The 12,917-nt window shown below is 45.1% G+C and overlaps 1 protein-coding gene across 4 annotated transcripts in view; it reads right to left on the bottom strand.

Moving 5' to 3' along the window:
• The window catches only part of LOC119391131 (uncharacterized), a 35,036-nt gene that overhangs the window by 17,700 nt on the left and 4,419 nt on the right, over positions 1-12,917 (bottom strand). Inside the window, exons 2-5 of one of the 4 annotated variants that reach the window (XR_005183615.2) lie at positions 11,496-11,573; positions 10,825-10,968; positions 10,612-10,654; positions 9,580-9,835 (exon numbers count right to left, since the gene is read on the bottom strand). Coding sequence is in view for 2 of the 4 variants with exons in the window: in XM_037658814.1 (XP_037514742.1) it covers positions 10,825-10,968; positions 11,496-11,504 (153 nt within the window). In the remaining 2 variants the exon portion in view is untranslated. Of the gene's footprint in view, positions 1-9,579; positions 9,836-10,611; positions 10,655-10,824; positions 10,969-11,495; positions 11,574-12,195; positions 12,458-12,917 lie in introns of those variants that run through there. The other 3 variants (XM_037658814.1, XR_005183617.2, XM_037658808.1) reach the window with 3 other exon arrangements.

The following is a 12,917-nucleotide window of genomic DNA, read 5'->3' on the forward strand; positions in this document are numbered from 1 at the left end:
CTGTCTTTGGCTTCAGCACAAACTTTGCGATAACAGCACAACACTTACGAGGGTTTCAGCAGTGTGCTGATCACCTCATCAGTACGGAGTTCCTGTCGGAGATACGCCTCCCCTCCCCCCTCCCTTCCATTCGAACAGCGAACGTCTTCAGCGCTCGCACACTTTGACTCGGACATAGCACATACAAAGCGCGAGGCGATGTTATCTATTTGGACTTTATACGGAACCTCACGGTGGCACTGAGGGTGACGGCAAAATAGCGGGGATTTTTCTTGTAATTGCTATCGCAACGAAACTGCGTCCATAATTACGATATAATAAAAACTTAAATTTTCTTTGCGCAGATCAAAGTTAGCTTAATTCACACTGCTTGAGTACCAACCCACAGAGGAGTGAGTATTCAAAAGTGGGCTGAATTAAAGCATTATATATACTACAGTGTATAGCCTGTTTAGCATGGCGTTGGGTCTTACGTTTAAAATGGGGCGCAAATTATGTAGCTTTTTAAATGCCTTCTTGTTTGCAATTTCAACGTAAATTTTCAATTATCGGTTAAATTTCTAGCCCCAGATCCTTTCTTTAGAACGCTTCCTTGAGGATAATGTTCTTCAAATAATAACTAAAATGGCTCCTAAGTTCACCTATTAGAAAATCATGTTTAGATTAGGTTGGATGGAATTGTTTGTATGATTACTGCAAAATTGTGCAACGATTTGTTTGCCCAGTCTCTGGTTTACGCTACTGCAGGCGTATCGCACTTCCTAAAAGGCATTGTACTTCCCGTTCTAAAGCGTTAAATTAAAAAAATTGTTTTGCTGATTAGTAGCACGCTGAGATATGTTTTTTTTTTTCAATGCCATTGGATACTCAGGTTCATTTCCCATTACAATTGGTTCGTAACCGTTAAATAAGTTTTTAGTCTGTAAGGCATAGTACTTTTCAAATACGTACTTTGTTTTATTTGAGATATTTCTTCTTTTCATGTGTTCGTTTGCTTACGTTAACTGCTAAAATTATTTTCCTGCGCCAATACAATTCATTTTTTTACAGACCTCCAGCACGCCCTCTGATGTCGTCCTCACCATCCTCAGCCTATTGCATTTGCACTGGAAGATGAGGACATCTGCCAATTATCTAAAGTTTACTCCATCTTGTGCGGGCTGATGCAATTTTGTTTCTGTGAACTCCTTAACTTTGCCACGCCCGCTCACCCCGCCATGACTCGCTGAAGTCTTCGGCTGCGTCTCCCATCCTTTCGTATATTTTCCCTTGCTCCAACTAATCACCGGTTGTCTTTCGTACGTATTAGGCAACTAGTCCAGGTCCATATTCTTTCGCATAATGTCAACTATAATATAGGCTATCCCTGTTTTTTTTTTCTCTTGTTCATTCTACTGCCTTCCGATTTCACAATTTCTTACACCGATCATTTCCCGCTTCTATCACCATCGCACACTGCGTGGTTCTTAACTTTTTCTGGAGTTTCTTTGTTATCCCCCAAGTCTTATGTCATGCGTCAGCACTAGGACTGTGCGATGAGTGTACACTTTCGATTTAGCTACAGCAACAAATTGTCTGTCAAGTCTTGGGAATGTCTGCCCTATGCACTCTAGCCCATTGATATTCTTCAGCGAATTTCACCTTCATGAGTAGGCTCCCCCAATGGTAAGTGACCTAGACATAGGTTTCCTTGCGCAGATTCTAAAGGCTGGGTACTAATCGGCATGCGCAATAAGCTTGCGTGCATTGATCGCAATAGTCACCGTTTTCGTACTGCTGTCGCCCCACAAATGAGAGCTTCTGACACATAGCAGGTTTGCGTCACAGTATACACGTTTCTATACCTTATAGCTGCCAGCAAAATGCTTGGCGTTACAACGACTCCACCTGCTATACGGTATATCTAGCTAATTTTAGATGCGTAACATTTCTATGCCGAATCAACGATTCGTCGAAGGTTCGGTAGCATCGAAGAGGGCGAAAGCATTGCTGGCGTCCACGAATTCGTCCATATAGGCGACTGTCGTACCAATGTTGAGGTACCTATATTCGTGGCTGAAGTTTGTCAGCTCTACCTTTGCTTTGCCATCACACAGCTGGGCTGCGCGTCTTGCGGCGCAAATCTGACAGTTCAAGAGCAGGTGCTGCTCACCCTCGATCACGCTGTAGTGTAGGGAGAAGTGACGGCGGATGACGAGGCCGTGCCGTCGTCGTTGCTTTATTGGGACGGGGGCGTAGGCAGAAGCGACTGCAGCTGACGCGTCCAGCAAGGCCAGGAGCCAGAGCGTTCTAACCAGCTCGCGCCACCACGAGTCACGAGGCGTTCTTCTTTTTCCCTAGTCGACTGGCCGTGAGTGGCGCGGCGCTACATCGCCCCCCCCCCCCCCTCCCTAGCGCTTTACTCGATTCCAAAGGGTATATACAAAAGAAAAACGAAGAGAAACTGAGACTATGTAACTGAGCGGTAGGTCTAAAAAGGTCCGTAGGGAAATCTGAGTCGGCAGGGTGGAAGGCTTATGGTCTATGGTAGCTCCGGTGGACGGCACAGGGAGCCGTGAAGAGGGCGAGGTCCACGTTTAACACGCTTCGTCAGCAGCAGCGCGAGAAACTGACGGCCTCGAAAACGGTAGCGGACCAAGGAACTCCACTGTGCAGCACAACCTAAACTGCACATGCACAAGCTACCGCGATGCGGACGCTTGTTAAGCACGCTCAGGCACGGGCGTCCAAAGGCGGAACGACGGCATGGAACAGCCAGAGCGGTGGCGTTATAGGTGTGTTGTCGATGCTGGTGGTGCGAACGCCGTGAAGGGCGCACGGTGAAACGTGTGGCATTGGGGCTTCTGGAGCGCCGACACCAGTGCGTCTGCTGATGGTGTGAAAGAAGTGCTGAACGTTTCCCGCGTCGTGCGCTGTGCATGAACTTGGTGAGGCATCTGCTAAAGTGAGGACACAACGCAAGTTGCGATGGTAACTAACTGTTCGCGACAGGGGATGGTGTCTGACTTGTCAGCTGGTAGCAGGGCTGCGGAGAGGCTCGTTTTTGTGGCTCATCGGGAAGGGCGGATGAAGCATTCGCAAGCATATCAGACAAACTCTGGCTGCCACTTGTGACGGAGAAGGGATCGCGATCGAGTTGGCGGTCGACTAGCGTGTGCAGGGCCGTAACTAGGGGGAGGAGGGGGTGGGTTGAGGGGGTTCTGACACCCCCCGAAATTTTTTCATGCTTTAACTTTTCGGGTGACACTAAAATACTTGCACGCCTTCACAGCGGCCACCAGTTGCCAATGTTAGCCGTTCTGCACACAAACACCCCCCGAAAAAAATTCCTCGGTACGGCCCTGAGCGTGTGAGTGGCAGGCGCGAGTGTGCCGACAAATCCGATGGCATGCGGCGCGAGGGCAACGTGTTACCTTTACTTTCCTTTATTTGTTTAGCTAGTCTTTCGAGATTTACACTTTTGCAAAGTTTAGCTACGTTAACTTTTGCTTTTGGCTCGTTCGTCTTAATGGGAGTGAAGTTTTTGTTTAATGCCTGAATGGCTTTTTATGAGGCAAGATAAGGGTACTTGCATCGGGTACGTGCGTGGCACCACTTTTATTCAAGGATAATGGAAACAGAATGGAAATGCAGATATGTGCAATGTAATATATGACCATGACATGAATTATTTTATTGGTCATACAATTGTTTTAGTTGTGTTATAAAACGGCCTTAACCAGGATTTCTAGTACCCGACCGCGGATTCGAACCATCGACCCCTCGCTCCCAAGCGCGCTACGTTAGATAACTCAACCGCACGCCATGTATGCACCGACGAAATAACGGCGAGCTATTTATGTTCACTGGTGGTACGCAGATCTCGGAGGAGCTTGAGCGTGTTTTTTATCACGCAACGCTCCTACAATTTCTTTCAATTTGAAAACTGCCCTTGAGAAGCGCACGACAAAGTGGCCCCTTTCTGTACCTACTCGTGACGTGGAAAGAAAAAAAAAGAACACCGGGCACACCTTGCGTCAGACGCCCCCGTGTGGCAGGACACGCAAAGGGGGTCGCTTCAGGCGCCGCAGTTTAACAGAAAAGAAATATCTAAAGGCCCGAACACACGTACGCGTTGCAGCGCGTCAACGCGTGACTTTTTGACTCGGCGCCGCGCCCTCTCCCTATGGAGAGGGAGGGCGCGCAGCTTCGCGTAGCCGCGCGCCCTCTCTCCCTATAGGGAGAGGGCGCGACGCCGCGTCAAAAAGTCACGCGTTGACGCGCTGCAACGCGTACGTGTGTTCGGGCCTTAAGAGCGTCTGATTCTCCATTGTCGACACGCAGTCTTGGTCAATCGCCCAGAGTGGGTATGTGCCATAATTTTGAGGAAACAAACAAAAAAACGAACAAACAAACAACGGCGACATTTGCAGCGCGTTGCTCAAGCACAAAGACGTAACGATTGTGAGAGTTGTTAGTGCACGCTTGTCCTGTGTATCGGGCGTCATTCTTTGTGCTTTAGCGGCGCGCTGCAAGTACGGAGCTGCTTGTCGTTCTTCGTGTGACATTCCAATTTCTTGCCTTGCGGCGAAACTGTGACTTTTCTTAAAGTTCACAACGCGGCCGAAGCCTTCATTTTCGATCACCAGTGAAAAATACACTTCTAATTCATTAAAGCTTGTATTAGCGTTGTCTGGTTAACACACTCCAGAAGCACTCATTGCGGCACTCTGAACAGTTATCGCAGAAAAGCAGTGTGCCGGAAGCACCCACGTACGCGTATGTTAATAAACAGAGCCGTCATTAATTTACAAAGTTCATACTGAACGGATTTCAAAAGGATCCCGCCGTTAAAATGTCAGCAAAAAAATTTTTAACATACGCCACTCGCACATCAATCGTAACGTCGACCTTTTAACCTAACGTTTTGCGTAATGCACACAAATATTCAATGCACACGCAATTGCACCGTGATGATTACACTCGGTCACAGCTGCGCGACACGGAGGCCTGAAAAAAAAAAGACAAAAAGAAGGCAGATCCCGCGCGCTGTGAGAATCGATGTAATGAGAAGCACTCTGGAAGATGCTGCATCGTAGAGCTTGGCTTGGATACAAATGAGGACATTCGCGCCATGACATGTCATTGACTATCGCATGTTTGTCGTGCAAGATGTACTGCGTTTTGGTATATACCGCGTTAATGAAACGTGCGCGGCCGTTTCAGGACGTTTCCATCATATAATTTATTTACTCAATTTATTTACTTATTTATAAGCTGCAGCCAAGCACCGTAACCACCGAACCACTACGGCGGGCACAGCGTGTATTGTTTGTACTTTAACTTTTCATTTTCCGAGCCCGAATAAAGAGTTTGGTCTTGAACACTCCGACTGCCGCCTTTTTCTATGTCACGACCACGTGGCAATATACATCAACTGACAAACGAACGCAAGTTACAGCCTTCATTGCGACATGGTATAAAAACAATTTTACAGGTCAAAAGAAAGGTTATTTGAAAGCTGAACGAAAGACTCTGTTGTATTAGCGTTAATTACTTCTTCTGGTAATTTATTCCATAGTTAAAGTGCATGAAGAAGAGGTGAATATTGATGTAGCTTAAGTTTACCAAATGGTTGCCTAAGTGTTTTGTTGTGGTTTGTACGACCAGACCGCATGGGAGGCTCATTTTAGTAACTTTTACGCTGTATTTTGTAGTAACCATAGTACAGGCCATGAAAAATGTTATGCGGGATACAGTTCTGCAATGATCTAGTCTTTTGAATTTTGCTCTGTCGCGAAGAACGGACACGCTTGAGAGACGCGAATATGTGGAGTATATGAACCTCAAGGCAAAGTTTCGCACGCTTTCTATTTTCTTAATTAAGTGTTTTGATGCGAGCTCCAGATCAGATACGCATATTCTAGTTTTGGTCTGGCGAGAGCTTCGCACGCTGTTAATTTGACGGCCGTTGAGGTACGACGTAATTTCCGTTTAAAAAATGCCAGCTTTTTTACGCGTTGCTGCAAACGTTTTCTATATGGTGCTTCCAACTTAAATTGCTTGTGAGTGCAACACGTAATGCTAAATATATTACTAATACTATAAGCAAATTTTAAGGGCCCTTTTTTCTTGGTAAGTGTAACACTCGCCGTCTTCGAAGTATCAAGCTTCAAGCCTTATAACGTCTTGATTTTTGCGCTAAGAAAGACGAACACATGAGAGAAGACCGGACACGCGCGCTACTAACTGGTTTATTCCAAAGGTTGCGATGAAATATATAGCACAGTGATGCGCAGAGATACCGAGCGCATAACAACACAACACCACTGATAAGGCTAAGGAGATGTGACATCAAAAAACCTAATCTCGCTCTTTACAAGCAGACGGACGCGTCGCTACCACAATCAGTGCCTTTTTCTTTATATGGTACGCCTCCCAGAGTTCACGGGCTGATTTGTTCCGGCTTCTACCCAGAATCTTGGCCTCACGAAATATCTGCTCACACGTGCATTTTCGGCAGTGGGACGAAAGATGGGCACCCTCTACCTTTAGAGTTTTCGCATGCTCCCTTAATTCCGCAAGACAGCGGTATGTCGTACACCACTTCTTGCACATACTGCACAAAGGGCGAGGTACGCTTCTTTGAGCATCCTTTCTTCGTGCTGCCCACCTTTGTTTTGCGAGGGCAAAGCTGTCCGAGCTTTCTTGGCGCCGAAAAAACAAGCGAGACCCCATGCCTATCCTTTTTCAGGTTATGAGAAACCTTGTGTACATGTGGTACAACTTCAGATTTTTCCCCCGCTGCTCCCACATCCACTGTTTTCCGCTTGGCGCTGCCCTTCAGTTTTCGAAGTAGGGCTTCAGCCACCGCCATTATTACCGATCTAGGGAATCCCGCGGACAATAGTCTTTGCACTTGTTTTGGAAATGCCTCATCCTCTACGTGCGCGCACGACTTTCGCAGGGCCGATTCCAGGCAGGATCCAGTGATACCCCTCTTAACGAGCTTTGAGTGGGCAGAGTCATACGGTAGGAGTTCCTTTCGTGCCCCAGGGGAATACATCCAACATGTGTGACGCATCCAAAACCGCAAATTGAGATCTAAAAGCTGTAACGCAATACCTTGGGGCAGCTCACGCGTGAACGATAAAGCGTTTCCATACTGTTTAAAAATGTTCACCACTAAGTCCACCCTGTTCCGGCATGCCACTGTACTATTTTCACTTAAAATAATAAAAAAAAACGTCCATATACTTAAATACTCTTTTTAACTTCGTTGCTTAAAACCCGCTCAAGTATTGGAGCGGGGTAAAACCCGCTCAACTGTCACAATCGTTACGTCTTTGTGCTTGAGCAACGCGCTGCAAATGTCGCCGTTGTTTGTTTGTTCGTTTTTTTTTTTTGTTTCCTCAAAATTGTGGCACATACCCACTCTGGGCGATTGACCAAGACTGCATGTCGACAATGGAGAATCAGACGCTCTTAGATATTTCTTTTCTGTTAAACTGCGGCGCCTGAAGCGACCCCTCTGCGTGTCCTGCCACACGGGGGCGTCTGACGCAAGGTGTGCCCGGTGTTCTTTTTTTTTCTTTCCACGTCACGAGTAGGTACAGAAAGGGGCCACTTTGTCGTGCGCTTCTCAAGGGCAGTTTTCAAATTGAAAGAAATTGTAGGAGCGTTGCGTGATAGAAAACACGCTCAAGCTCCTCCGAGATCTGCGTACCACCAGTGAACATAAATAGCTCGCCGTTATTTCGTCGGTGCATACATGGCGTGCGGTTGAGTTATCTAACGTAGCGCGCTTGGGAGCGAGGGGTCGATGGTTCGAATCCGCGGTCGGGTACTAGAAATCCTGGTTAAGGCCGTTTTATAACACAACTAAAACAATTGTATGACCAATAAAATAATTCATGTCATGGTCATATATTACATTGCACATATCTGCATTTCCATTCTGTTTCCATTATCCACCCACTTGTGCGGGGTAGCGAAGTGGACAATTTCTGACTGAATTTCCTGCCATCATTTTTTGTTTTTCTACCTCAATACCTACTGCCGGCCAACTTGGAAGTCGACAATCTGGTGTCTCCTTGACAACATTTACCTGTCAGAAATTTCTTGTACTAAAAGGCATAATATGTCGAAAACCCACATGGACGTTTTCCTTAATTGTTTTGTTACAAGTTTTGCTTGTATGTTTAAAGATTCGCTTTAGTACCATGCACATTTTCACTGTCAAGCTGTCTTTATACTAGCACAGGCCATGTTCGAACAACAGAGAATTTGCCATTATTCTATCGTAGCCAAATTACTGAAAGTGCGCAAGTATCATTAGGAATAACAAAGCAGTTTGCAATCATAGCCCTCATCAGGCCATATTCAATGATGCATTATCATCTAGAGCTCATAAAGGTAACACCATGTGTCAGTTAATGTCTCAGTATGTCTTAAAGGGACACTAAAGGCAAATATTAAGCCGACGTTGATTGTTGAAATAGCGTTCAAAAAATTTCGTAGTGCTTGTTTCGTGCCAAGGAAATGCTTATTTTGAAAGAAAATCGCGTTTTAGGGATCCGCACGGCGTTAGCGCACTTCAAATCACCCGTCTGAACGGGCCTTCTGACGTAGCAGTTGCCGTGCCCAACGTTGCCCGCCTTTAGAGGCCGGCCGCCGACGCTACGGTTTCTTGCGCAACAGCGGCCATCAACTTTGCCAAGACGCAGCCACGGGCCACTCCGATATATAGTTTATTGTAACGGAGCTTAGCTTGGCCAGCAGCAGTAGTAGAGTATCAACAGTGCGAAAATAGCGAGAGCCAAGCACACGCAGCAGCACGCGATACCGAAACTACCACTGAGGCGCGCAGCTCGGCGAAAACGGAACATTTGAGCCCTTCGCACCGTTCCCCCGGTCAACACCAAGAGGTTCATTTTTCCATGAATCAAACAGAAGTGAACAAGCAGCATTTTATCACGTCTTGTGATACACGGAAGGTTCTTTTTTTATCGCAACTAGTTTGATTACTAGTGGTTAATTGTAGTCGGGACTCTTGACGTCATCGCAATCATTTCCAAAATATCCCACTCGTGGCGCACATCGTGTCCTACATTTACCTTAATTTCCCGATTACTAAAGCACTGCTGTTGATACTATTGACGTTTCAGACGTTCTCACTCATTGACCTTTCACTCTGACATAAACTGTTTTTTGCCTTTTGTGTCCCTTTAGGGTGAAACCATAACTTACTGTTGTATGTGGCAGCGGCAGAGGGAAAAAAAAGGAAACACGCTTTTTTAAAAGCTCTAACGGCTACAGCCGATTGTGTTACCATTGCATCAAGTATGCTTCAATGAACTGAGTCAAGTTTTAATTCGATAAGTAGGCAAAGGTACCACATAATTAATAAACAGTGTCACCAAACAATACCAACTGCAGGATGCCATTTCTAACTAACTATCATGAACGTGGTTTTGCAAGAATGTCTGGCTCCCTGAGCAATGCAGTGCTCTCTAGTATGTAATGTCTAATGTAGATTGTATGGGGCTTCTTGCTCGTGGTCATCAAATATATGTTTGATTGTGCTTTCAGCAATATTCGAACAATATTTAAAAATACTTGAATTTGCAAGTGATATACTATTATTTCAATATCGTATGCAGTGACACAGTGCCAGTTGGCGGTTCCCAAGTGAGCTTACTATAAGTTGCCTTTACTCTCACAGGGCAAACAACCTCGTGCTCTTTTTTTTTTTTTTGCTTTAAGCAGCCTCCACCGAAATGACAGCTGCCCTTACGAATCTTCAGCTTGCTTGCGTTGTGCATTTTTGTTGTGGTGCATAACTGCAAGTTAGATTCTGCAACAAAAAGCTCAGTGAGAACATGCAAGCAATGACGAAAGCAATTTAAGCTTCCGGCTGCACAAACTAACAAAATACTAGCTTACTTCACCTGGCATACATGACACCTGAAGAATATGCGATGGACTTCGAAGCAAACCGTATCATTAGTGCATGGAAATATTCCAAGCATGATGTCCGCGTTTCTGCCGAGAGCTAAGCAATGTCGTTCAAGAGTCGCTTGTTTAAAACAATTGCACAAAGCCTTTCGTAGACCTGTGTGCCTGTGAAAACGATATCACAGGGTTACCTCAGCTTGTAGTTTTATTTCCAATGTTTGACAAAATATTACTTCGTAACCGCACACTTATTATTACAAACAGACTTCAGGAGAAATGAGATTTGAGCTAGTCGGTATTGCATTATAACCTTTAGCACAATGTAATACATGAACACAAACATGCAAATTAGACAAGGAAAATTGCTGTGTGTATGCGCATCTATTACAATATGCGAAACCACCATGCTATAATATTATAACAAAGATTACCAGATGCAAACCACTCTCTCCGAGGCAACACATCGTAAGCAGTAACACAAGGTGTTTTTCTGTACGTTATCACCAGCATTGTTGCTGCTAAACAGCTGCAGATGTGCTTTTTTTTAACTACATTCATACACCATAGCCATGATGTTTTTGTGCCATACAAGGAGTGCATACCATTTATAGGGACCAACCGTCTTGCAGTACAATAAAAGCATGCCATTCGGAGTCTAAATTTAAAGTTACTTACATAACTGCATGGTTTTTGCTTGTGCAATGGCTGTGGAGGGTAACTGTCAAGAAAATTTCAATACTGCGGAAAACAGGAACGGACAAAAAGGGAGCTGACACGAACAAGCGCTAAAGATGAATTACTTGACGATAAAACACCAACTCGCTCAAACGCTCACGCTAGAGGGTAACTGCACATTTTTTACAACACCCAGAAACACTCACTACTTACTCTTCCAGATGCTGAGCCGAAGAGCTGTATCCTCCTCCGACATGCAAACACTACAGTATATGTGGTTAAATATTGGCTGTATCCTCCGGTGCAGTATGTTGCAGTTTGCTCTCTTGGCAAGAGCCTCAAGTTTCTTTCGAAGCCCTGAAAGTGTACAAGTGCATTGTGAAACACAGCACATGTTTGCTCAGGAGAAATGTCCGTGTCAACAGCGCTTTTCTGAAGAGAACCGCAGGGAACCATAATCTTAATTTTTACAATTCTTTGCATCCTACAAAGTTTAAGTTGTCAGGCAAAACGCACGCAAAGCCACTGTTCATATTAACCTTTTTGTTAAGAACTACTTCATGTCCTACTATGCCATGTTAAGCTTGGTTACGTTGCAATACCACAGGCCAGAAGGAAGTTTATGGAATAAATATCTGCCAGTGCAAACCTTTCACAACGTGCCAGCTGTCCAGCTCGTGCTCCAGTCCCCTCTCATGTTCCCTAACATATTTCCGGATACCCACATGGCGGCCTGTGGTAATGGCTGCAACTGTGAGCTGTTTGCTTCGTATTGCACTCAGCCCTTTAACAAAGCCAGCTTTTTTCATCTGTGGGCTCGTTCTTTTGCATGGTGACTATAAAAAGGGATGCAAGGAAACATAACATTGCTTGAAATGCTGTACCTTGTTCATAAGGCTAGCGGACAATTTGGTCGAGATGATGCACAGATAGCTCTTTTTTCTTACATCACCAACTTGCACCTGCGAGAAGTGAAGGACCTTTGAAGTGTCGGCGTTCATGAAGGCATACGTAAGGTATTTCGCTGAATGTCCTGGTGAGTCGCACTTTCCATTGCCAAGAAGATGAAAGCTGCGGCCTTTGCAAGACTCCACCAGTTCATTTGTTGAACAGTCCATACCTTCAACATGACACACTGCATTTTTTCGCTCTCGTCTGCACACTTATTTTTACTTACCTTTCCTATAGCAGGGAGTAGGCAGCCATTCTGGTATACTTCGTCGGTGCTCTTCGCAAACACCTGAATGTTCACTGAGCTCAGCAGGCGCAATATTTTCGTGGGGCTGGCCCCACTGAACAAAATAGCACCAGCCAACAACACATTACCTGCAGCAGTGCCACTAATTGGCTGGCTGTGCCACACTCTCTGATGGTTCAAGTAACACACAGCCTTCAGAGTGAACAGTGTTCCCTGTGTGTGGCTTGTTATGGTGCATGGTGACAAATAGTGCAGATGTTAAACAGCGGCAGTAGGCAACTTTCAAACACGATCACCTTCCTTTCTGAACGCAGTGTTGATGACTCATCCCTGCATTAAGAAGACATTATATCACATTGCACTGTGGTATAAACTCTCAAACTTACACTTCCAGGGTGGTATCAGGTGTTGGATGGAAGCTGCTGTCATCTGCATAAGCACAGGGGCTACTAAACACAGATGACATGGAGTCATCAGCTGGAACCTTTCGTTGTGCTTTCGGAGTTTACGCACTAGCCGGATTGAACCTTATGGCACTAAATTCATTGTTGGAATGCTGCAGCAAGTCACTGGGCGCTGTCTGAATAGACGCATGTTTTCGGTCCACCAGTGAAGCTCGAGTGCCTGCATAACTACATTGTATGTTATGTTGAAATTACATATATGAGAGAAAATTTAAATGAACATACATGAACTACACATTTATGAAGTACTAGACTGACTTGCTGATGTCATATTCTTAGCTTCAGTGTGACGTGCACATTTCTTCACTTAGGTGTGGTCATTAGGCTGTTCTACCCGTCAAAACCAGGCTACCTGTGGCTACCTCGTCACAACCAGGAATGTACAAAAACACATGCTCGCAGTAAATAGACATGAGCTGCAGATGACAATATTTCGACATATTACACATGCCCATTAAACAACACTGATTTAATGTGATACAACACTTAATATAAATTAAACAATCTGATATAGGAGTTCATCGGTCACACATGAAGAGGTACACGTAGGTGTGGAAACACTTTTTAATGTATGGTTTTACGTGGCTGTACATAACCACCTTTGCAATGACAATGATAATCTCTTCAGCAAGAGAATTGCCAAC

Source organism: Rhipicephalus sanguineus, chromosome 1, assembly GCF_013339695.2.
Source record: "Rhipicephalus sanguineus isolate Rsan-2018 chromosome 1, BIME_Rsan_1.4, whole genome shotgun sequence".
Lineage (NCBI taxonomy): Eukaryota > Metazoa > Arthropoda > Arachnida > Ixodida > Ixodidae > Rhipicephalus > Rhipicephalus sanguineus.